The 26,261-nt window shown below is 43.1% G+C and overlaps 1 protein-coding gene across 4 annotated transcripts; it reads left to right on the top strand.

Moving 5' to 3' along the window:
* The first annotated feature begins 28 nt into the window (after positions 1-28).
* HIPK1 (homeodomain interacting protein kinase 1) lies at positions 29-26,261 on the top strand. Of its 4 annotated transcripts, none has more exons than XM_084498314.1 (16): positions 30-322; positions 792-1,869; positions 7,900-8,023; positions 9,638-9,757; positions 11,108-11,194; positions 12,051-12,235; positions 12,486-12,648; positions 12,972-13,194; positions 14,081-14,202; positions 15,720-15,854; positions 18,388-18,527; positions 18,706-18,888; positions 19,449-19,664; positions 19,910-20,148; positions 20,533-20,669; positions 21,622-26,261. In XM_084498314.1, the coding sequence occupies exons 2-16, from the start codon at positions 794-796 to the stop codon at positions 22,105-22,107; spliced, it is 3,636 nt and encodes a 1,211-aa protein (XP_084354440.1). In that variant the 5' UTR covers positions 30-322; positions 792-793; the 3' UTR covers positions 22,108-26,261. The 4 variants fall into 4 exon arrangements, with proteins under 4 accessions (XP_084354441.1, XP_084354440.1, XP_084354438.1 ...); XM_084498312.1 differs by having other exon boundaries at positions 18,385-18,527; XM_084498313.1 differs by lacking the exon at positions 30-322 and adding an exon at positions 503-651 and having other exon boundaries at positions 18,385-18,527.

Raw genomic sequence — 26,261 nt, 5'->3', positions numbered from 1 at the left:
CCGCTCGGGGCTCGGCTGCCTCAGTCTGGCGCGGGCGGCCGAGGGGCCCGGAGCGGCGGGAGCGCAGCGGGGCCGCGGGGGGCGCTCGGGCCCGGGCGGCGGCGGCGGCGGCGCGAGGCGGGGGGGGCCCGGCCGGGCCGTGAGGGCGCGGCGGAGCCTGGCGGCGGCGGCGGAGCGGCCTGGGGGCTCCCCCCGGCGTGCGCGGGCCGAGCGGGCCGGGCCGGCGGCCGCGGCGGGGCTATGATGCGCCCGCTGCGGGGCCCCGCACCCCCGTGTGTCCCCCAGGCAGGTCCGGCCCGCGGCTGAGAACCCCCCACCGGCGGTGAGTGCGGGCCGGGGCCGGGGCCGGGGCCGGCCGAGCGGCGGAGGCCCGGCCCCGCGGGGAGCGGGACGCGGCGGGGCGGCGCCGCGGGGGGCGGGCGGGGGCCTCGCGCCGGGGCCGGGCCGGGCGGAGCGGGCCGCGAGCGGGGCTGGGCCGCGGGCCCGGGGGAGAGGCCAGCGAGAGACCCCGGCCTCGCTTTCCGCGGCGCCTTCCCGCTTTCGCGTCGTCTCCCGCTTTGCCGCGCCGTCCTCCCGCCTGGCGCTGGGTTTGCCGTGGCCCCTGGGACGTTGGGCGAGGAGCTCCGCGCCCTTCCGCCTGCAGGCGGGGAGGTAAAATCCCGAGGGTCTGCCGGGAACCAGCGGTTCACAACGCTGCCTTCCTGGGTGTAGGGCCCCGCGTGGCGCTTAGGAGAACGCTTGCCGTTTTGTGCCCCTAAGTAGGCCTAATGAGTTCGCTTCTCCCTCCTCAGGTATGGCCTCACAGCTGCAGGTGTTTTCCCCTCCGTCAGTATCCTCGAGTGCCTTCTGCAGTGCCAAGAAACTGAAAGTGGAGCCCACTGTCTGGGATGTTTCAGGACAGAGCAGTAGTGACAAGTATTATACCCACAGCAAAAACCTCCCGGCAGCTCAAGGGCAAGCTAGCTCATCTCATCAGGTAGCCAATTTCAGCGTCCCTGCGTACGATCAGAACCTCCTTCTCCCTGCTCCTTCAGTTGAGCACATCGTGGTTACAGCAGCTGACAGCACAGGCAGCAGTGCAACAGCCTCCTTCCAGAACAGCCAAACCCTAACGCATAGGAGCAACCTTTCTTTACTGGAACCGTACCAAAAATGTGGATTAAAAAGGAAAAGTGAAGAGGTGGACAGCAACGGTAGTGTGCAGATAATTGAGGAACATCCACCTCTCATGCTGCAAAACAGACCTGCGGTGGGTGCTGCGGCCACAACCACCACGGTAACCACGAAGAGCAGCAGTTCCAGTGGAGAAGGGGATTATCAGCTGGTCCAGCATGAAATCCTGTGCTCTATGACAAACACCTATGAGGTCTTGGAATTCCTGGGCCGTGGAACGTTTGGGCAGGTGGCGAAATGCTGGAAGCGTAGCACGAAGGAGATTGTAGCCATCAAAATCCTGAAGAACCATCCTTCCTATGCTAGGCAGGGCCAGATAGAGGTGAGCATCCTCTCTCGTCTGAGCAGTGAGAACGCTGATGAGTATAACTTTGTTCGCTCCTATGAGTGCTTTCAACACAAGAATCATACATGCCTTGTATTTGAGATGCTAGAACAGAACTTATATGATTTCTTAAAGCAAAATAAGTTCAGCCCGTTGCCCCTGAAATACATCCGGCCAATTCTGCAGCAAGTGGCTACTGCCTTGATGAAGTTAAAGAGCCTGGGTCTGATACATGCGGACTTGAAGCCGGAAAACATCATGTTGGTGGATCCTGCTCGCCAGCCCTACAGAGTGAAGGTGATAGACTTTGGTTCAGCCAGCCATGTTTCTAAAGCAGTGTGCTCCACTTACCTGCAGTCACGCTACTACAGGTAAGTACTGGCACGGTGCCTGCTCTCAGAACGCCGCGCTGGCGGAGGAAAGCTTATCCTGATCAGTGTGCTAAGGGTTCGCTTCTACACGTGCTTAACTCTTCTGCCATTAGGTCCAGTTCCAGCTGGGGGGTGGAGGAAGGAAACGATCAGCCTGTTCACCATTCTGCTTGTTTCCTGGAGATCTCTTTGGCCACTTGCATGTAAATAAATAGAACTTCTGCTTTGCAAATGCGACATAGTGTACAGTCCGGTACCTACCTCTGACCCCAGATTAGTGCAATAAGTTGATTTACCCTGTCACTAGTTAGTGATGATGTGTGAAGCAGCAAACTGGGGAAGCAGTATGCTATGAGTAAGTAGTTTATTTTGGATTGTTTGCCGTGATCTTAATTTTAGCACGGTGACCGCAGTCGTTCGGAAGATACAGAAGCCGAAGGGGTGCCAATTTCTTTTTGTCCTGGTCCCACCTTCATCTGAACTCACTTCATGAGCACAACTTCCTGGATTAGCCCTTGATAAGTCACGTTTTCATGAGACCTGTAGTTCTTTTAAAATGGGGATGAGCTAGATCTCTGTTTCCCTTAGTGAAAAGTGGAAATGGCTTTTGCCTTACTGCTATCTAAAAATTAAAAAAGTATATAAAAAATCTTATTCTGTGGGCAAACCTGTTAAAACTCAGAAATTGATTAGCTGGAGCCACCTGTGCTTTTTTCTTTCAATTATTCCTAAAGTTTGTTTCTTAGGATGTTTTTTAGTATAAAGTATCTGTAGACTTAGGGCTGCAGAGAGAACTGGCATCAGAGGGCTGCGTGTTAGTGGTTGCTTTCAGCGTGCGGCAAGTTCACTTGACACAAGTTAACTGGTATCTAGTCCTTCCAGCTGGGACAAGACAGCATTCAGAACACTCCACCCCATCCTGTCTCTGCACTGTTTGATGTCTTCCCCTAGCTTCAGTTTAAAGCCCTGGCTTGTTGTGAGCTTGTTCTGTTTGTTCCTTGTACTCCCTGTATTCTCACCCCATTTGTTTTGTTTTACTTCCACTGAGTACCAGCTTTCTGTGCTGTTCCTTTCATGTGATACACCCGTTTTTTAATCCATTCCTAATGATCCTCACTCAGCTGGTTGGCCCCCATTTTTTCAATTGTAAACTGTTTTTTGTAACTGCAGTTTTCTTTTATGCACTGTGACTCTGTTAACGTGCTTGCAGTCCAAAATGCATTATTAATTTTGTTGTTGTTGCACTGAAAGAGATTACCACTGATCAAGAGTCTGCTCTGTCTGACTTGCAGCAGATGTGGGCAGAGCAGTTTGGGGAGGCATACAGTGCTTTCCCGTTTGTAATATCACACATGAAAAGCAGTCTGGCTGAGGCACAATAGCGAGGGGTGATAAGTATCTTGAAGGGGCTGCCGGGAAGGAAGCTGCCTGCTTCACCTCTGTGCTGAGCGGAGCTCAAAGCCACTTCCTCCTCCCTGCCGCGGGGGGACCGAAAGGCACGGACCCTGAGATTAGATGGTGTTTAAGGGTGTCGGCTCGACCGAAGAATGCTGTGATGTGGAAATCTAGTATTTAGTGTCATAGAATTAGTGTGATGGTGGTGGTTACTAAAATCCATATTCTGGGAACTTACGGAGATGATGTAGAAACCAGGTTATTGTGTGAGATCTGGGTTGCTTTAACCATATGCACGTTAGTGTTGAGATGAGTTTGAAGTTTGATTTTTTAATTTTTTTTTTTAATACTGTGAATAGGAAATTGATATAGGCCACTTTTTCATTTGGTTTTCTGTCAGACGTTAAAGTTTATGTGTTCTGCGTTTGCTTTTTTGCTTTTAATACCTGTTACTGGACTTAGGTAACCTCTGTCTCCTGTAGAGAGACAAAGTCAGATACTATAAGGATGAATTTTCTGATACGTATGTACCCTGAAGGAAAGAAGCATTTCTTTATTAATTATACTCTGTGCTGCTGAACACTAAACAGTCTCAGTTTGAATGAAACTTTGAGCTTTGAATAGGTCTGTAGGAAAAAATGCAGCCTCTTTGCATATTTAGGGGCCATTGCTTTATGGTGCAGCTTTTTCAGTACTAGCTAAATGTGCTGCTCCTCTGCGTGGGCTTGAGTGATACACTGATGGAATGGGGGATGCTTTGCTCTGCTGTCTTCAATTCACTTATTCATGTGGAGAGTTTTGGCTGAACTGTTTGAATTCTTCATATTGAAGCATTATTTTGAAGCGCATGCCTGTCTTCATTTAATTCTTAACACCTCTACTTTACATGTCTTTTTTTTTTTTAAAAAAAAAAAAAAAAAAGGGAGAAGCTTTGGGCCATGCAGTGGCAGCACTGGAAGCCACTGCGGTCCCTTAGCAGCTGCTTTGCTTCCCTGGGCTGCTGACCTCCAGGGGACAGCTCCTGGAATCGCGCAGTGGTTCGGGCTGGAAGGTACCCCTGGAGGTCGCTTTGTCCAACACCCCTGCTCCCTCCCAGTTTTGGTTGTACTTCTGGTAGTCAACAGCTTTCTTTGGTGCTGATGGTGCAGCTGGGCCATGCTTCCAGCTGGGCTGCAGTATGGGGTTTGTCAGGCAGACGTGTTGAGGCTGAGGCAGGTTCCTCCTTTCCACAAGCATTACTGGTGCTTCTGCAGCATGCCCCATCAGGAAGGGCGGTTTTGCTGCCGTGACATGGTTGACTTAGTGTGAGAAGTGCCTGTGAAGAGTTCCTTGGCTCTAAAGCCTGGTGTGGGTTCAGAGTGGCTGCCTGACTCTGGCAGTCACTCTTCTATGCAGTGACCGGCTTCTGGGGCCTGAGGTCTATCAGCAGCAATTCCTGGGCTGAAAACCAGAGTGTGCGTTCCCTGCATCAGGTGCAGAAGGGAATGGATGCTCCTGTCCTCCCTGTGGAGGAGAAACAATAGAAGGAAGCGGGCAGCTTGCAGAAGTGAAAAGTCCCTGTAGGCTTCACCTTCCTGCTGTTCAGAGCTTTACTCGTGACACGCAAGCGCAGCCATCACGTGTCTCGCTGCCAGCCCTACCTCTGATGCTTCCCGTGGGTCAGTTCAGGAGTCCCTGAGCTTTGAGTCCTGTCTTCAGTTCCTGCCCCTGAGTGCCGAGGGGGCTTGCCGAGCGGAGTACTGCCTGTTCCTTACCCTGCTTGGGCTGCGTTCCCTAGTTCTGTCCCAGTCATGTTGGCCTGGGAAGCAGCCGTGAGTGCTGCCAACTTTAACTTTCTCTGCTTGCTGATGCGGCTTTTGAGCTGTGATGGTGTTACTCGCTGCCCTGCTGGCTGCGGTTGTATAATCTCCATGTTACCATCCTTCTTAACAGGGAGGGGGCTGACAACCTCTGCGTAAACATGGCATGGTTTGCAATGCTAAAACTAAGTCTTGGATTTTTCTGCTGCTGCTGTGAATCCTCTCTTCTCCAAGAGTACTGAGCTTATTTGCTAGCCTTGGAAGTCAGAGCAGACCTTTGCAAGCACAAATGCAAAGGAAGAATGTTTGATTTCATATTTCAAAGAGCTTAAGACAGTAAAGATCACTTTAATCTTTGCCAGCCCAGCTATGAAAGTGACCTACGCCTGTTGTCTTGTTTCAACTCACATCTCATAAGGCCGCTAATTATAGCAGTGTTAAAGGAGATGATAGAGACTCTTATTTACCAGCTCTGTCCTGGAATCAGAGTGAAATCAAGTGGCCTGTGAGAAGTTCATTTAAGTTCCAGGGAACAAAATGCATAGAACTCAATTTACTATCATTCTGGTATTGAGGTTTCCAATATGCAAGTCTACTCCAACGTGTCGTTAAAGACAGACAAACCATCACATTCAGCCTTGATTGCCAGTAATCTCTCTCTCCGTTGGAAGGGCTGGGATTTTTTCATGGGCTTGTGAAGGATCAGCGTGTTCTGCATGTTCCACCAGCCACTTACACTGCACATTGCTGGGCAGTCCAAACCAAGGGAACTTATGCTTGCAGCCTTCCTTATGTGATGGTTCAAGTCCCCTCTGAAGTGGAAATTCCTGTGTCAGTAGGAGAATCAAGAACACAGACTGTTGGTGATGATGGCTGGTAGACTGATGGCGTTTTGAAAACCCTGCGTGCCTGCATTGTACTTCTCTGCTTGTGAAGGCCAAAGGACTGCAGAAATGGATTCCTCCTGTTAGCACGTGTTAGCCTACAGAGAGTTGGATCTGTTCTGGCATAGTTCTTTTACAATATAAAGCTTTAGCTGGAGATTTGGAATTAAAATATCAGATATTGACCATATTAGCATAATCATATTATAGTTCACATATGCAAAACCATTCTAAAGTCAGCTAGTGCCAGGGGTAGAGGAGCAAGAAGGTAGAAAGAGGTTACAGTCAAGTAGAGCAGGAGAGTGGAAGATACCATAGCAGGGAATGGAGTGAATGTCAGAATGTCTTGGCTAAATTAACCTGTAGTAATGAGAATAAAAGATTATTGTGGCTCTGTTCTTGAGGGGCTCAGACATAAGAACTTCCTTGCTTTAAAGCTGAGCAACAGTGAGTAGGTGTGACCTCACTGCAGCAAACAGTTGGTTCAACTCCCTGTCATTTTTGATAGCTCTTACAGTTTCTCAGAGGCACTGCACCTGAGCAGCTGAGTACATTTATTTTGGAGACTGGCTAATGGTAGTTGTGTACGGGCACCTAAACCAGAAGCTGTATCTCTGTTACTATAACCCAAAGGGTGATTGATTAATTGGAGAGTCACTTCTTGCTGTGACAGCTGGGAGGTACATCCAGGGTGAGCAGTTGAGGAAGGTATTGGATCTGTTGACACCTGTGTGTTACATGAACCCTGTTTCAGGATTCTGTAGGAAAATCAGAATGGGTTTCAGAACCTTTTTTTTTTTTTTTTTTTCTTTTTAAACAACAGAACATAACATACAGTCTAATACAAGAAATGGCATGCTAGCCTTAGAGTATGCTACTGAAGTCATATCCAGAAAAGTATGTGGCCTGTAGTTCAGGACTTTTCTGTCTTCTTTTGATGTTGTGTTAGTTATGCATGAAGAAGAGCGAGGTTTTAATATTTCCTGTACTTTCCAGAGTAAATTCCCATACCGACTCACATGGTTCTTGCAGCACTTGGGTTTTATGCTATATGCAAATGTATGACCAGAATTTAGCCTGACAGAACAGCATCAGTTTGTTTCAGAACAGTGTGTAGGTGAAGAGTTGTACTACATCATTTTGTGTTCTGAGTCAGTTCCAGACAAACCTCCCTGCAATTCCAAACTGAGAATTAGGAGGTCCAGGAAGTGGATCCTTCCTGAGTGTGAGTTTTTTTCCATCACCTTCTGGTGAAGGCTAGGCCGGACAGGTAAATTTTGCATTAGGCGTGGTTCGGTGCACAGAACCTGTAACACAACCTTGCAGAGCAGTCACAATCTCTAGCTGCGTTCTCCTTGCCCGCTGTCCATTTGTTCGTCTTGAAACTCTCCAAAGAAACCCTGACTGAAAAGCAGACAACAGAAACCAGGCGTATCTCTGAAGAGCTGCTTTCTCTGGCTCTGCGGATGCCATTCTTTTCCACATGCAAGTAGGCAGCTGCTTCCCTGGGGTAAGGAGGCCTTCAGAGGAAAGCCTAAGCACAGTCTGCCAGAATTGTTCTTCCAAGTTCTGTTAGGGTAGGCTGCGTGCAGTCTCAGGGATGCCTCTCACCATACATACTGTCACGTGTCATCAAACCAGCTATTGAAGGAGTAACTTCATATCACATGTGCATAAAGGCCAGCTAGGACTTTTACGCTGTTCCCACCTATGAGTTGGAGGGCATCGTGGCAATAAACCAAAATCAACCGTGCTGCTAAACGATAAAAAGATTGGCATTTGCTACGATGCTTGAGGAAAGATCTTCTGCTTTGAGGTGCATCCCCTGGTTTCACATGGATTGACTTGGAGGTGGATGAGGGAAGGAGAAACATTACCCAGAGTAATTTTTAGGTATGCTTTCTGAGCCAAAAATTTTACTTCTTTTTTTTTCATCCTTTTGTTTTCAACAGAGCTCCTGAAATCATACTGGGTTTACCGTTCTGTGAAGCTATTGACATGTGGTCACTGGGCTGTGTGATAGCTGAGCTGTTTCTAGGCTGGCCTCTGTATCCAGGAGCATCAGAGTATGATCAGGTAAGAGCACACGATAGATGTGCGGGTGTTCAAATGAAACCACAATGATCTGTGCCCAGACCCTCTGAACCCAACATATCCTGCATCAGATTTCATCTAATATAAATGAGCTGTTGTTTGTCATCTTGAGTTCATTTTCTGTCTGTGGTATTCTGAGTGTTGGTTTGTCACTGCACAGTAGAGCACAGTTCTGTGTGTTTTAACTGGAGTTGAATGTAGTCATCCAATATAGAGTCAATTTACAGTTAACCCCCTGGCTTCCAAACCCCAAAGCTGTTGAAATACATTACTGTCAAAACAGAAGTGACGAGTGTGTTCTGACTTGAAACACCCTCTATAATTTCACCATGAGGGCAGTTTTTCCATGTGGAAACAAAGCAAGCCTATCATTCCTGTCCTGTTAGTACCTACAGCGGCCCTCATTTTTAATGCAAGGTGTGGGCCCCAAGCTGTCTCTGAAATACAGTGGCAAGTGGCTGTAAAGGCATCTTGAGCTAATTATTTCGTTCCGTGGATACTTAGCATTATTACCTGGGCTAGTCAGTTGCCTATAAAAGGACAAAATGTCTATATGACAGTCTTTTTGATGCTAATTTTTCCACTGTGGTTTTTATGGTGGTGTCTTTTGACAACGCTTGGTATAGTTTTCCTTATGTGACAAAACACAAAAGTAAGTTTTCAAACTTGGTAAGTTTTTGTTATATCTTCCTGGCACTGTAAATTTCCAAAGGAAGCATGGTGGTACCTTAATGAGCAGAGTGAGTTAGAAAATAACTGAGGTACACCATGGTGGTTTCCTTGCACAGTGAGTTTTGTGTAATTCTGAGAACCTTATCTAGTCATGTAGGTGGGTGGGGAGGAGGTGCTTTTTCCATTGCTTAATAGACAGGATTTTGCAGTCCTTTGTGAGGCAGCATGAGGTGTGACTTCATGTAGTAGATTTTGATATCCAAATTGCCTTTGAAAAGTAAGGTTGACGTTTTTCATATTTTCTGAGGTTTCTGGAGCAGCAAATGAAGCTCACGCAGAACTTTCGAGAGGGCCTCCAGGAATGAGTTCGTGGCTTTGAGAAGGGGTTTACAATTATTGTTTAAAAATCCTTTGCCTATAAAGCCATAGTTAGGTCTCATAAAGCCAGCAGATTGCTTAGCTGAGCTAAAGTGTAGATAAAAAAGATACTCACCTGCAGGTTCTTTAGGATCCACAGTGGCATAAGTGAAAACTGAATCAGTAGATTCATAAGGATCACAAGTGAGTTTAGTGCCCTGCGATATTCAGTTGCTTTGGCACAGTGGAATAGGAGAAGTTCTGCAAATAAGAAATGAAACACGCTGAGGGAACTATATATGAAAATCTGAACAAGGCCTTGTTACCTTAACATTGTGTTTCCCGTTCTCATTTCTGTAAATCAGTTTCTGTTATCACTTTTTTTTTTCCTTAAGCTTTTAGACTCCTTTTGGGAGAGGGTCATGATAAAGGAAATTTCAGTTATCTGGACATCCTTTATTTACAGGTTATTTCTTATTACCTGTGAACAAATCTGTCTGATCATTACTCCGTTAGCTAATAGCTCATTTTACTGAGAGTCCTCATTCTTTTTATTTTCTTTCCTAGATACGTTATATTTCGCAAACTCAAGGCCTTCCAGCGGAGTATCTGCTCAGTGCGGGAACGAAAACAAGCAGGTTTTTTAACAGAGATCCAAATTTGGGATACCCACTGTGGAGGCTAAAGGTTTGTCTCTTTGATTACTGATTCTGTTTTGTTCATTGAGGAATCATAGAATGTCCCAAGTTGGAAGGGACCCATAAGGATCATCGAGTCTAACTACTGGTACCACACAGGTCTACCCAAAAATTCAGACCATATGACTGTGAGAGCACAGTCCAAATGCTTCTTAAACTCTGACAGTCTTGGTGCTGCGACTACATCCCTGGGGAGCCTGTTCCAGTGTGTGACCACCCTCTCAGTGAAGAAACTCTTCCTGATGTCCAGCCTGAACCTCCCCTGTCACAGCTTGACACTATTCCCTCGGGTCCTATTGCTGGTCACTAAAGAGAAGAGATCGGCGCCTGCCCCTCTGCTCCCCCTCATGAGGAAATTGTAGGCTGTGATGAGATCCCCCCCTCAGCCTCCTCTTCTTCAGGCCCCCCAGTAGTGACCATCAGCCAGCCTGATGCGGTCACATTTACCACAACCCTTTGAGCCCTCGGCCAATTGCTCACCCATCAGATGATGTTTTTGTTCAGCTGTATGCTGGACATTCTGTCCAGTAGGATCCTATGGGAAACTGTGTCAAAAGGTTAACTGAAATCCAAAAGGATCACATCAGCTGGTTTCCCTTGATCAACTAGATGGGTGAGGACTTGATATAAATTCACATCTAGTCTTAATGTGCTGTGAAAACATTCTGAGTATATTTGAATGTTATTTCAAATCCAATCTGTAGCTGACTTGTGTATTGCATTCCAGAAATTGTGCAGACCTCCTAGTACTCATCTAACCATAGCAGCTATGAATGATAGCACCAGCAAAGAGTGGGTGTTAAAGTAACTGAGATAATGGTTATTACCTATTATGGTCTGCTCAGTCTTGGTGAAGTATGTCATCTTGTTGTCATCTCCTGACAATACTGAGAAAAGTAGGGAGTACTTCATGGTGGTGGTTTTTAGTAACAGAAATGTTTGTGTACTGGCAGAGGACAGGAAAGAATCAGATGTACGCTTGATTTAGCTCTAAAGCTGAGCTTCCAAAGGGAGTTTTGCCTTTCCTCTTTGCAAATGGGGGACTTAAAAACATTTATAGCCTTTTCTCTTCCTAAACGAGAAATCTTCACATTAGCGCTACCTAAGGAAACCTTGAAGTGAACTGATCCAATTGGTAATTCAGCTTTGACAGTGGCTAACGAGTGATCTAGTTTGACAGATGTGAACCCATGGCTTCTTTGGTTTGGCACACTAACATAAAATTTATATTAAAGCAGGCAAAAGATTACCTGGCTCAACTCTTTTCTTGTTGCTTTTTCTTTCTTTTATCTCAATTTATCAAATCTCAGTTTATATTAACAAATGCTTTATTTTATAGACCCCAGAAGAACACGAGTTGGAGACAGGGATAAAATCAAAAGAAGCACGGAAATATATATTCAACTGTTTGGATGATATGGCGCAGGTGTGTAGAAATATTGTAACACACAGATAACTCATTTTAAGTACTTAGATTATTGGGGTCTCTAAAAAGGAGGCTCCTGGGCAGGAGCAGTTGTCTTCCACGTGCTGTTGAAAAAATAATGTAGTTTTGCCATGGAGCCAATTTGCATCAGAAATCACTGTATTGAAGACTACAAAAATATTAATTATGAAGCTGTTAGAGATTTCCTGTTCTTTCTTAGGCTTTGATCTGGTGGTTGTAACAAGTGTGCTTAGCCTGCATCACTAGAAGTAGTCTAGCTGCAGTCAAGTAGTAGGAAAGCTAAGCACCTGCAGATGTGTTTATAGGATTAGGCCTCTTACTGAGCTTTGGAGATGTCAGCATGCTGACAGGAACTACAGACTCTTCTGTTTTTTTCATTATGTTTTCAGAGGTGAAAAGGAGGAATATCTGAGTGTTCTTAATAATGAGGCCTTGCATCTTAAACATACCTGTATCGATTTTCTCTTGCTTTTGTAGCTATTGTCATGGCTTGACATTTGTGCAGAGAATGTAGGATCTTGCCATTCTGATTTGCTAGCCTCTTACAGCCCTGCAAAATAGAAAGGGCATATTGCCAGGCAGTGGAGAATGAAGCCTGGTTGCTGTCTGTTGAGCAGACCGGCTTCTTATTGAGCTGAGGGTTCCATGTGTAAGTTTGACTTCAGCTTTTAGAAGGGGCAAGGGAAAAGTTGCATGATGGTGCTGTAGTACCTAAAATTAAGCTGGCTAAGAGACAGAAATGTTTAATAACTATTTCTGCTTGATATGAAGTTACTGAATTGTTAAGCAGCAGTGAATGTGATGTTTGCTTAACTACTGCAATTTTGTTTTCAAGGTGAATATGTCTACAGACTTAGAAGGGACTGACATGTTGGCAGAGAAGGCTGACCGAAGGGAGTATATTGATTTGTTGAAGAAAATGTTGACTATTGATGCAGATAAGAGAATTACTCCGCTGAAGACTTTGAACCACCCATTTGTTACAATGACACATCTACTAGATTTTCCCCACAGTAATCAGTAAGCTTCCTTAGGTTGTTTCTTTTGTTTCAAGAAGACTTAGTAGAAACACAGAATAGGACACGTCTACTTTGATGCTGTTTTTTGCAGTTCCTGGCTGATCTGCAAACAGCAAAGGCATGTGTAAGGAAAGGCATGTTCATAAGCTTCCTCTTCATGTTTTAGGACATAGTTAGAAATGTCATGTCTCAGGTATATTGTAGATAATATTTTTACGTATCTCATATTTTCCTTCTGTCTTCTGTTTCAGTGTGAAATCCTGCTTTCAGAATATGGAGATCTGCAAACGAAGAGTTAATATGTATGATACAGTGAATCAGATTAAGAGCCCATTCACGACTCATGTTGCTCCTAATACAAGCACAAATCTGACAATGAGCTTTAACAACCAGCTCAATACAGTACACAATCAGGTAATAGCATCTTGTAGCTGTTTTATATTAACTGAAGAAAAGGAGCAGCCTTTTCTGCAAAATACTATATTTAATTTGTAGTCTTGTCTTGAAGTGTAATTTTCCAAAACTCAAGCCAAGTCATTCTCTTCTTCAGCTAATCATATTGACCTGTCAATTCAGCAATGTAAGTGAAGTTGATGAAATTTGTGTTTTTTCTTATGTTTTAGGTTTTTTACTTTTAAACTTTTTCCTAGTGCTTTTTTCACATTATAGTCTTGACAGTTCCTGTTTGTTTTTATAACAAGGAGGAGTAATAAATCTGTAATATTTTTGTTTTCTAGGCCAGTGTATTGGCTTCCAATTCTACTGCTGCTGCTACTCTTTCCCTGGCAAACTCAGATGTCTCCTTGCTGAACTATCAGTCTGCTCTGTATCCATCATCCGCAGCACCAGTTGCAGGAGTGGCACAACAAAGTGTTTCCTTGCAACCTGGAACCACCCAGATCTGCACACAGACTGACCCATTCCAGCAAACATTCATTGTTTGTCCCCCTGCTTTCCAAAGTAAGTTGAAAAATCCTTTGTACGGTACTGTTGTTTCAGTTAGATGAAAATGAGAGGTTGTGATTAACACTATATTGAGAAAGTACAGAGTGCTGCTCTGTGCTTGTCGCTCAATGCTCTTGCATCAGATATAAATGCAGAATCAGGTCAGACGTGTGTAGACAGTTTGGTTCTCTTCCAGGTCATGCTTAAACAGGTGACAGTATCTTGCCTGCCCAGGTTGCAGTCTTTCTCTGGTTGTTCAACCAGTTTTTCCCCCCAAACTGAACGCAACAGCATGACTCAAAAAGCAGCGAACAGCGGAGTCAGGCCCATCTGAAAACAAGAAAATGTCTTGCTATGTTTTTTATGTCAAGAGTGAATATCTGGTCTTCAAGCCAGTTCACAACCATTGATGCAATTGTGTAGCATGATAAGAAAAATAAGAAATAAACTGTCACAGATGGCAAATAAATAAAGTTAGCACAAGCATAGCTCTGTTAATCCTGAAAGTTCTCCATTCATGTTCATACCTGGATTGTGCTAATATGGAGTATTATTTATGAAGTGGGAACTGCTAGTGTAAGGCATGAATTTTGAAGTTAGTCTAAAGCAACACAGAATTAATGTCTGTTATCTTGCACATCTGGATTGTTTGTTTCTGAAAACAAGACTGCAGACTTGAACAGAGCTGAGCATTTGAGGGCTGATTGTCCATGATTGCCCTGTATTAGGGCTGCAGGCACATTTACTTCAGCTTGTGTTTTACTAGTAAGCTTTTGTTAAAGGGAACAGCTTTTCTTTTTCATCATCTGACCATGTCTTCTCTTACCTGGTGGGAATTTGATTTGGGAATAATAATAATTAAAAACAGTTTAGTTTAGCTGTGATTTATTCTGTCCCATAGCTGGACTTCAGGCAACTACGAAACATTCTGGGTTCCCAGTTAGGATGGAGAATGCTGTCCCAATTGTACCACAAGCACCTGCAGCACAGCCATTGCAGATCCAGTCTGGAGTTCTCACCCAGGTAAATAAATAAAGTTCAGAGAAAACTGCAATTCCTACCACCATGCAGGAGAACTTGACTCACCTGGTGTTTGGGGCGAATGCTGAGGGTTCTCAGAGCACTGAAAGGTTAAATGGAGATCACTTCTAAGACAGTGTTTTCTTGTTTGTTTTGTTTTGTTTTTCCCCTGGAATATTTTAAGTCTAAACTATTTTATATCATGTGCTTCCCTGTTTGTAAGGGATTGATTTAATAACAGGAATAAATGTGTGCTTTCCATCTGTTAAAAACACTTTTGACACAGCTGTGCACCGCCTTACAGATAGCAGTGTACACTATTGCCTACATTTCAAAAATAAGGCAGCAAAATTTAGATGAAATCTATTTGAGAATTGAGATCCCAGAAAACAGAGATGGTAGCAAGGATAACGCATGTTATGACTTCGTCTTTAAATCAATGGAATTATTTCTGAATTCTCAATTGGTTGCATTGTTTGTGTGAATCGAGCTGTAACAATGACATACCTACTTCTGTTTGCAGTTTAAATGGCATGCGATATCAAAATTCACAGGTCACTCTAAAAAGATGTTTAAAACATTAGTAAAGTGTTGTAAACTAAAATGTGTTTATTTAAAAAAAAAAAAATCTCTAATATATACTGAGTGCCCAGTCATTCCCAAGTATTATTCACTGAATAATTGTAATTGCCTTTAATTTGACCATAGTTCTATTTATTTGCATAGTTTAAGTTTTTGCTGACGTTAACACATACTTTATTAATTTTACCATCCAGGAAGTATATTGTACTACTGACCTACTTGCAGAGGAGTAATTTTAGATTGTTCAGTCCAAATAATTCTGTTGGCATTCTGTGATTTCTGTTTTGTTTGGCAGAATTATACAGGTAACAGTATCCAGACAGCAGAATACGCTTGAAGGAAGCCCACCTGAATCCAAACCCTATTTTTCTTGAGAGTACAAATTGTAGACTATAAATGTAGTTTTAATTAGATGTTTGAGAGACTAATATTGGTAGTTTCTTGGTAGTTTCATTACAAGTAACTGTTCTTTAATGGTACAAAAAGACCTCTGGTGCCTTTTAATAAATGTCTTAGTTTTTCCAGGAGTACCGTATGTGAATTTGAAGGTATGATATTAAATACCGTGCCCTTCTGGGGGTGCAGTTTGTTATGGCTTAGTGTAGTGTATTTAAGAGACAGTGTAACTTGCTCTCTGGGACCTGGTAAAATATAACAGTAGCTGAACACTATCTCATATTTACTTCTCAGTTATGGTCATCAGAGAGATCCCGTTCCCAAATTCCCCATTCCTTGTGTTCCCCCCAGGGACATATAATTGCATAGTGGAACATGCCTAGAGGGTCTGAGTGTTGTTTTCACTGCATCCATTACAACTCTGGAATCTACTCAAGCACCATAAAATGCCAGTGAGGTGAAACCTTTTCTGGTCCTATTGCTGAACCCACTTATCCTGCCTCAGTACGTTTGTTTCACTCACTGCCTGATCTACATTTCAGGGAAGCTGTACACCACTAATGGTAGCAACTCTTCATCCTCAAGTAGCCACCATCACGCCGCAGTATGCGGTTCCCTTTACTCTGAACTGCGCAGCCGGCCGGCCAGCGCTAGTAGAACAGACGGCTGCAGTACTGGTAATTGCCTCCCTTGATTGTGTTCACTAACTGAGTTTTTGTTTTAACTTAGACTTGCAGAGGGCATGGAAGCATGTGCCATCTTGTGGCTGTGTTCTCGCTACATCTTAATGTCTTGTTGTTTTCCTCCCCAACATTGCTGAAGCACTGTCTGACTCTGATGTTTAGTGTGGCTCTGTAAAGAATCCAGATCCATTGACTATTACTCTTTACTAGCCTAGTAGTATAAAGCTCTTCTAAGCTAGGCTATAGAAGAGTTGTAATTGTTCTCGTTCTTTGCTTACTGTCCTATCTTTGCCTTTTGATTTTTGAATACAAAGGAATCAGCCTTTAGCTTGACTCTGCTACAGGTACCTGGATGGCCAGAATTTGAACTACTTGGCAAGTTAGCTACCTACTTTTGTTTTCAACACTTGAAAAGCTGCTTTTCACGTAGAAATGTTTCAGGTCATTAAGCACAGGCTAAAACCTCTAATAATAGCAAATTCTCTAGTGTATTGCTTTAGCAGTTGATTTCTCTTAACCTTTGTTCAACACTGACAGTTTTCTGGCCTTCTGTTATTTGTAGCCAATCGCAGGTAGCTTGCTTCATCCAGAAAAGGATACTGTTCTTCACAGATACTTTCAGTTCGTATGTATTTCTTGTTTGAAATTAAAGGTGAGCGTTAGTATTTAAAATGCCAGTAAGCTAGCTTGTAGGGTATTTGGAACAATTGGAAAAAAATGATGGGGGAAGGAAGTAATACACCTTTAGAAAGTACATGTTTTCAAAATTGTGCTCTTTGTATTAATTTGACACCTGCATTAGAACAACTTTGGAAGTGCCACAGAGAAGTCATTGTAAAACTCCAGAATCAGATCAGTGAAGCTTATGAAAACATTGCAGTACACTTCAGTGCTGGTATCTTCATGTGTCTTTCAAAGCACATTCCATTTCTTCTGTGAACCATGTTGTTTCTTGTGGCTTTAGTGGTAGTTTGAGTGTCATTTTCTTCCAAGATGGAGACCTCTCCTGAAGTGGAATTTGCTCGAGCCATACCTGTACTGAAATTAAAACCCACTCATTGAGTTCTTCTGAACCAAGTTAACCACTCCTTATTTCTGAGGATGGGAAGGCAGGAGAGTGGGGTTCTCCTGGGTCACAGCTCTGAGCTAAAACAGCTCCAGGGATGTATCTCCTTTCCTCCTCTTGAATTTTGATTGCTGAAAGGCTGCAATCTAGGCTCTGAAAACGGCAAGGGGTGACTGTAGCAGAGCTTGGGACACAAGTGAGATATTAGTGATGTTTTCAAAAGTGCACTTGGACTTTTGATTCAATAGGCAAATTAGATCTATTCTCTTGTGCACGTACAGCGGACTTGACATTCAGCTCCCCTGTACAGCAATGGGAGATCAGAGCCAGTTGTCTCCAAACTGTGAGCCTGGATTCTGAGTTTCTCTGGAACTTCCTATTTCTGTTTGGATTCTGGGAGCCTTTGGCGTGAATTTGCTCACCTTTAGTGCTTCCGACACTTCTCCCCTGCTGCTTCCCCTGAGTTTGCATTAGCCATTTGCTAAGCTTTGCATATTTTTGTCCTTCCTCTGTCAAAACAGTTCGTCGCTTGGAAGGCCCGATTTCTGCCTCTCGTTGGGAATTTAAATATCTCGCTGTATTAAACTCTCTGCTTTGTCTTGTGCAGGTGTTGGCTTTTGGAAAGACGCATGGTGTGACTTTTAACACGTTTCTCTTTATTTTTTTCAATATTATTGTTGTTATTATTCCGCTTATGTTGGCAGAGGTTTTAGCAGTTCTCTGCTTTGAAGGCTTCTTGTTTGGAACCGGTATTTGTAATACGTGGATCTGTTACTTGCAGAAATATTTTGTTTAAAACAGCGTGTTTTTATATTTTGCAGTTCAATCTGCAATAAAGAGGCATGTATTTTAAAAATCATGGGAATATTGTACTGCAGACTTCAGTGTTCTTTTCCAGAAAATTCTGTCTTCTGTTAATTTGAACAGGAATGTTAATAGTTCTAACAAAAATATCTTCACGTATCTCCCATGTAAGTAAATGTACTGCACCTCAACTAAAGTAGTATAGAAAAGCCACAATAAGGGAAACATTTCCATGATAATAATGTTATCTCAGCTATCTCAATGTGAGACCTGTAATCCAGAAAAACAGAAAGGACTAAATTGGCTTCACATTTTGGAATTTTTCAGCAGAGCAGGATGCATAAGCTTACATGCAAAACAGTCCTGAACACTTTTGCTGCATCCAGCAGCAGCATGATATGTCTGCATTCTGCAGTACAACTTTTTCCCAGGTGACATCTGGGAAACAAAAGGTTAGCAAGGTGTCAGGAGAAGCTTGTTTCAGTTTTTCATGTTCTCTTGCTGTTCTGAGGCCTTTGGAGAAAGTGCAATGATGTGCCTTTATCTCTGCAAGTTAACAATCTACATGAGTGCATTTATTGCTTGGAACAAGTCTCTCTCTGTCTGTAGGAACCGAGATCTAGTAAGCCTGTGTGTCTGTTTGCTGTTTTGCAGCAGGCCTGGCCTGGGGGAACCCAGCAGATACTGCTTCCTTCCACTTGGCAGCAGCTCCCAGGGGTTGCTTTGCACAACTCTGTTCAGCCAGCAGCTGTGATTCCAGAGACGATTGGTGGCGGCCAGCAGTTAGCTGACTGGAGGTAGGGATTACACAGGGTCCAATTCTATGCCCGTGAAAATACGTGCCATTGCAGTACTACCTGCACTGTTTCACCCTCCCCTTCAGTGTCATGCAGGAGCTCAGTGCAGCTGTGCCTACGCTGCAGTGCCTGCGGTGCTGTCATGGGATTTGGGTCTTTTTTTTTTTCTTTGCCTCAGGAATGCGCATTCGCATGGAAATCAGTATAGCACTCTCATGCAACAGCCATCACTACTGACCAACCATGTGACGTTAGCTACAGCACAGCCTCTGAACGTTGGGGTTGCTCACGTTGTTAGGCAGCAGCAGAACAGCAATGTTCCAGCAAAGAAGAACAAGCAGCCAGCGCCAAGTGCAGCCAAGTAAGGATTCATCTCCTACCCCTGAAGATACTGTGGGTGTGTTGTGGAGGTCGCTTTTACGGTGTGGAAAAACTGTTCTTATGATTACAGAGTTATTGTCTTTGTAATGTTTGTGCTACAGTTGCTTTTAAATATGTCTTGGATAAGGCCTTTGTACTGTAGTCACTGTTTCAAGTGATCTTACTTCCAATGCCATTGTAAGGATGATGGTTGACCAAGTACTTTACTGTACTGGTCAAAGGGGGCTTTTATGCGTTCAGGATGTGTTGGTGTCATGACAATACAACTGACAGAACTACATCTGACTGACAAGAGGTGGCAGGTTTCTGATAGTGCTCAGCCGGATAGGTCCTGCTCAGAGCATTGCTAAAAGCATTTGTCCCTTCTGGGACACATTCCATGGCATTTTTCTGTATGATTGTATGAGGTTCTCTGGGTATTTCAAGACGTTTCTTTTTGTACGTGTGCTCCAGCCTGCTGAAGCCTAGCTGTCTTTAATGCTGGCGTTGATTTGTCCTGGCCAGCTGACACAGAAGAATACTGATTTGGTTTTCCTTTAGGCCCAGCACGACTCTAGAGACTGTGCCCACTCAAGTTTACTCGCTCATTGGGAGCAGTCCTCTGCGCTCCAACTCCTCCTCCTCCAACGTGGTCGTCCCAGTGCAGGAGCAGCACCAGCCCATTGTGATCCCAGACACTCCAAGCCCACCCGTCAGCGTCATCACCATTCGTAGTGACACTGATGAGGAAGAAGACAGCAAATACAAACCTGCCAGGTAGGAAGTTCATTTAGCAGTCCAGTACTCAGGAGAAATCAGACGAGCCCAAGTGTTGGGGAGAGTGGGGAATGCTATGCACAAAGCCACTGAAAAGGCTGCATCATGCCCACTGTATAATTTGTCTCTTTAATTAACCAGAATCACACTTGACTAGGAGGAGAGTATGAGATCTGCGAGGGATGTCTTGTGGGAAAAACTAGAATGTTTCTTGTTTTGTTTTGTGTTTTTTTTTCCCCCTGCAGTTTGGGTATGAAGCAGAGATCCAATGTCATCAGCTACGTTACTGTTAACGACTCCCCTGATTCTGACTCCTCCCTGAACAGCCCCTATGCCACAGACCCACTTTCTTCTCTCAGGAGTACAGGCGGTGCCCTGGAGCTGCCAAGCAGAGGGGCATCTGACAGCTCCAACTCCCGTACTATCATTGTACCACCATTGAAAACACAGCTCAATGACTGCATTGTAGCTACCCAATCTTCAGGTAGGTATGCTCTCACAGGTTGCTGTGCTCAGTAGTTTTTGCCAAGATTCAGATGCTGTCTCATCCCTGACAGCTTTGTCCTCACAATTTTGAATTGTCTGCATCAGGTCTTCAGCAGCTTGAAGTTTCATAGCTGATGTTTTGAGAATGCAAGCTTCAGTCTGTTTTTAGTTTGATACGTTTACCTTTCATCTATACCTTTGGCTACACATAAATCTGTAAAAGTTCCCAATGTTTTCTTGTACCATCAAATTTTAAATTAGAATTGAAGAAATGTCTCTGTTATGGAAGTAGGTTCTATGTGTTCTTCGGTTACCTAAGCTGGTTATCACAGTATGTGGAGTGTGAGGGGGAAGAAGGGATTAAGCTTTTGAAATCTTTCAGGCATCCTGAGCGGCACCAGTAAGACCAAGCCAGTGGCCTCTGTGAGCGGGCAATCATCAGGATGCTGTATAACACCCACTGGGTATCGATCACATCGTGTGGTAACAAATGGTGTGCAGCCTCTCAATCTCAGCCAGGTAATCACCGTGTGGCTTTTGCTGGCCTTTGAACATGATGCAGTCAGTTGCTTTAGAAACACTTCATGGCACAGAGTGACTCCCCTGCGAGAGGATTCTCAGTTGCTACCTCATTAATTCTTAGAAGATGATTCTGTTCTGTGGCTGTGCAGGGTAGGGTAAACTTTGTTGGAAGTATAGGTGAAGTTTCTTGGGCCAAAGAATTTGCTGCTGTATGAGAGCACAGGAGAGGGAAACACAGTTGTGCCTGTATTCTTTGTTTATACTCACAGTCATTTCTGTCTTTCGGTGAGTGAATCTTTCTGCTCGGGTGGGAGAGGGACACCAGGATCCAGCTGTTGAATTTGAGTAGTGTTTAAGGCACTAAACAGTATGAGAAGAGGGGGATTCTTCTGTTCTTTACTTTTTTCTAGATCTCACAAAGCCCTGACCAGGAGATTAACCTTGAACCTAACAATTAGCACTTACTTCCCTTAAAACCTTAGAGCCTGGTTTTACTTCAATTTGTGTTACTACTTTTGATGCTTGAGTCAAGCTGCGGTAGCCTTTTGGAAGAGAGGAAGCGATACATCTCCAGCCCATCTCTGGCATGGGGACAAGACAGGCTTTGTTGTTGTAAAAGGGGGCAGCCCTGCTGCCTCTAACTGACGTGCAGAATGGCACCTTGAGGAAGAGTTAACAGGCTGGGTCAATCTTAGAGCCTGCCTGCATTTGTACAGCCAGGTACTGCGGTACCCCAGGTGTGGCAGTTTGGTCTCACTGTGGAGGAAAAGTAACCTTGGTTTTAGTGGAGCTGCAGTAACCCTTGCCAAATTATCAAAAGGTGGGAAGGGAGTTTCTGACAGAAGTGTCGGTCCTGCAGCTAGAACCCAGGTGTTGATTGGGAGGCTCTGGCTGAACCCTTTCTTGCTCCCTGAGGATACCCCCTAACTTTTACTTTTTTTCCCTGCAGAACCAGCAAACGACAGTGCTGGCTTCACAGGAGAGAAGTGGAAATGCAGGCCCACGTAGGCAACAAGCTTATGTGGCACCCCTCACGTCAACTATTTCTCAGGCTCCCTACACGTTTCAGCACAGCAGCCCCGTGCATCCCCACCTGGCAGCAGCAACTGCAAATGCACACCTGTCCAGCCAGCCACATATGTACACTTACGCTCCAACCACTGCTGCACCACTGGGCTCCACCACCTCCATCGCCCATCTGTTCTCCCCTCAGGGCTCTTCACGGCACACCCAATACGCTGCACACCCTAGCACACTTGTCCACCAGGTCCCTGTGAGTGTTGGTCCAAGTCTGCTGACTTCTGCAAATGTTCCACCTGCCCAGTACCAACACCAGTTTGCTCCCCAGTCCTATATTGGTGCTTCCAGAGGATCTGCTATTTACACTGGATATCCGCTGAGCCCTACAAAGATCAACCAGTACTCATACTTGTAGTTTCTAGTAGAACACTGTCCTGCAATAGGCCTGAGAGATTGGAGAAGGATTTCAGGTGAACCTTTACCTGGTAATGACTGCCTGGCTTTTGTTTCTCCCTTCTCTGCTGGTATGTTGTTCAAAAATGTCTCTAGTGAGTTCAGTCACTAACTGAGCAGCATGCTTTGTTACCAGTACGAGGGTCACTAATTAAGTTTTTAAAGTTTTACTTACTTTTTATAAATGCTTTTAAAAAGTTCATGGTCACACTTATTTAAAATTGTTCTGTTATGCTAATGAGAAGGGGAAGGAAAATCATTGTCTTGGAAGACAGATCCTGATGATTTTTTTTAACTTGGATAATTTAAACAAAAAGACTAGCAGATTATTTTTTCAGCAGCTTGCACAAATCCATATTGCCACTAAAAATGTAATGCACATTTATCTTGTTGTGTTGCTATGACAGTTTTAAAATCAAGTTTAGTGTTTTAATTTTTATTTTCTATTTTAATTTGTCTCTGACAAATTGCTGGCTCTGTAAAAGCCGTTACATCTCCATATATGTTACTGTCAAAGTTTTGTGTTTACTTCTGTTTTTTTGTTTGTTTGTTTTTTTAATTTTTAAGGACTGGTAGAGACAGCTGCCTTGTACTAGCAACATTATATATTCAGGAATCAACATAAACCCTGAAATCTGTTTTTGTTTTTTCTTGAAAATTCTGCATTTCCACAGCATAGTCAAATTTTTATTGCATTCATTGAAGAACTCTTAAGTTTTTTGAACTTTATTCAAGATCTCACTGTGTAACAGAGCTCAACATCTTTGCAAGGATGCTGTAGTCTTCAGTTGAGAATGAATAGTGCCACACTGCTCTAAAATTTGGTTTCTGCAGCATATTAGATGCTGGCCCTAAAACAGAGCTGGATTCCTTCACAGAAGCACAGGACTTTTTTGTTCTGTTTTTCTTAATATTTTTCTTCACATGATTCATTTAGGAGGGAGTTGAACAATTTAAAATACAATGAAACATCACTGTATTGATGTGTACAGCTTTTTATACTCCTGTGAGCGTATCCTCCTGGATATGTCAACAGCTACTTTAAAGCGCTCTTAATAAGACTTGTATACAGTACATGCATGTAGGAATTGAGGAAAAAAAAAAAAAGAGAAAAAAGAAAAAAAAAATCCAGATTTTAAAGTTTATTACTGAATTTAAAACTATTTTAGAAGTTTTGTATTGGTGGTGTTTTAATATTTTACATAAAATGAAATATGTACATATTGATTAGAAAAATATAACAAGCAAAACTTCCTGCTAACCCCAAATGTTCTGTCTTTGTAATCAAAATGTGTAGTGATTATACTTGAACTCTGTACTTAGTGTTTGTCTAATTCTTAAACGTTCCTGGGGATGGAGTTTGATGTATCCTTTGTATTTAAACCAAAATGAATTGATTCATGTTGGAATGTATGTGATATAATGCAATGGTTAGAGCTCATCACTGTAGCACTGAAAGAGGAGTAGAGCTTCATGAGAGAAAAGGATACCTTCTGATTTGTTTTGCACAGGTATGTGTGATGAAGAGTTGTTTGGTGTGTCCCCTTATTGTAGTGCCTTAAATGATGATGTAGTGTGAATAGAGTTTACAGTGAGCTTGCCTTATGAGGGACCAGCAAGCCCCCGTCGAATTGAAGCAATTCACTAAGCTTATCACAGCAAGAACAGCAGTATGTTGCATAGGTGCATTGTTCTCGGTTTTAATGCTATCATAAAAAGCTACATTTTTGTTTGGAGTGAAGCGATGTTCCCTTAAAGCTTTTCCTTGAAATGGCACATGTACTGTTAGATGTCTGTCAGTGCATTTCGAATAGGGTAGTGCTGGGAATGCATTGGAATGTTTAGTCTAATATTGCAGAAGTGATTAAATATGTGCAATCACTTTTTATTAGATTAGTGTGGCGTTACCTTCCCCCACGTTAATAGCAGACATTTCTTGTAAAATATTGCTAGCTTGGTGATAGAATATTTATACCAAAGAGAGCCTGCTGTAAAGCACATAATACCATTAAAGTTTTATAAAGCTACTGCTAATGTGGAATTGTTGGGAAGGTTTGTCAGCTGTATGCCTAGTTAGTGTGCAGAGGAAATACTCAGTTTTCATAATCAGTGGAGTTTTTAAACTACACTTTGTTTTCTTGGGTCCCTTGTACTAGGAATTATTTCTCATCTTCAGTATATAGGCTTAAGTATCTTGTCCAAGTGGATAATAAACTCGCTTGAGCGGTAGTATTACTGCAGCAATAAGAGGTTTTGGTAACCTTGAATCCCAGTTCATGTTCCGTCCCAGTGGAAAACAGGCCAGTTCTCTGACCAGTACGTGAAAAGGGCAAAATTAATTTCTGAAATTAACTTTTTTACTGATAGAGGAAAGTCTGGACTGACCTGAAATTGATGAACTGTTAAAGGTTTGGTATCTCCTTCATTAGAGGGATCAAGGACTTCTGAACTGGACAGTAGCATTAGTGACGTTGTTGTTCGGTGTATTTCTAGTCAGAGCACTTCTGTAAAAGTGAGGATAACCAACTGATCTTGCTATTTTATATCATGGGTGTAAACTATGCTCTTTGTTGCTGTAAGCACTTTCTTTTTTTCCATATTACATTGCTTGTTTTCAGTACTTACTGTGAGATACCTCTTGGGTACAGAGTTGTGCCTTTCCATCAAAAGGCAAAGCAAGTTCCAATTCTTGTGTTTCAGGAAAACTTCATGGCCTGTTTCACAACTAGTAAAGTGTTTTGTGTGCACTTGTAACAGGAAAAAAGACCGCTAGCACAACGTGCTAAAAATTTGAAGAAATTTCCCACTCCTCTGCTCCCACTTCCCACCAAAAAAAAAAGCAGTTTAAAACGATCATTAAACTCAGTCAAATGTATTCCCAAAGCACAGTATCATCTCTTGCACTGTCCTAGTTTCCAAAAGTATTGGAACAAAGAGGACAAGATGGAAACGACATGGGGAAATTGAATCATTCTCTACGTACAACACGTTGGTATCCCTGAAATTCCTCTGTGAAACACGGCATAAACCAGCCAAACAAAAAAGCCACCCCAGCAGGACCAGGTTTTCACCTCGGCACGCTGCCTTCACAAGCGTGGCAGATCTCAGTCTGGCCCCTGGTATGTGCTGCCCGATGTAAGTATATTGTAGTTGGCTCTAAGGAGACGCATCCCTTCTTCCCATGCATATACAGCTTTCAAATTAGTTTAAATAATCAACTGTCCTCATTTTCAGAGCTGCTACGCGTTTTGCAAAGAAATATGCTCTCTCTGGGTAGAAATTGGAGTACTCCTTAATCGCTATTTTTCTGCAATAGTTTGGGATTCACCTTTTGAATATTTGGCAACCACAGTCCCATCTAGATTCATTCATGTGATCCATGAACTGTTGTTAAATCAGAGTTGTTCCTGACCTGTATTCACAGCTGTGATAGCCACTGCAGAGGCAATGTCTGAAGCTTTCCTGCTTAGCACCTAGTTGATGGGATGCAGTAATTAACCTCTGACTCAGCAATTTCTTTTAGTACATGAAACTAAATTGCTTCTAAATGACAGGATTGGCACAGCCCTGCTTTCTTTTTATTTTATTTAAACTTCTGAATGGTGCCGCATGTCCACATGGTTGTTTGTTGCTAAACTTTATATAATGTGTGATTTCAGATTCAGCTTGAAATATATCTATCTCACTACATGTAGCAGTACATTATATGTAATGTTAGTATTTCTGCTTGAATCCTTGATATTGCAATGGAATTCCTACTTTATTAAATGTATTTGATATGCTAGTTACTGTGTAAAATCTAACTTTCTTTTATGGTTGTGCTCTTCCTTTTTACAGGCCGCTAGATACAGGTAGTTTCTGAATTACTGATCTATGTTTGTATTGCTGATGTACTTAGGGGGTATGTAAAAATCATTTTAACAAAAGAAATAGATATTTAAAAATTTAATACTAACTATATGGGAAAAGGGTCCATTGTGAAAACATAGTTTATCTTTGGATTCAATGTTTGTCTTTGGTTTTACAAAGTAGCTTGTATTTTAAGTATTTTCTACATAATATGGTAAAAATGTAGAACAATTGCAATGCATCAATAAAAAGGGTTAATTTTCTGTA

This window comes from Aythya ferina (genome assembly GCF_964211825.1).
Source record: "Aythya ferina genome assembly, chromosome: 25".
Taxonomy (NCBI): Eukaryota; Metazoa; Chordata; class Aves; order Anseriformes; family Anatidae; genus Aythya; species Aythya ferina.
Note: the sequence above shows the minus strand (reverse complement) of the source record. Positions and strands in the feature narration are given on the sequence as shown.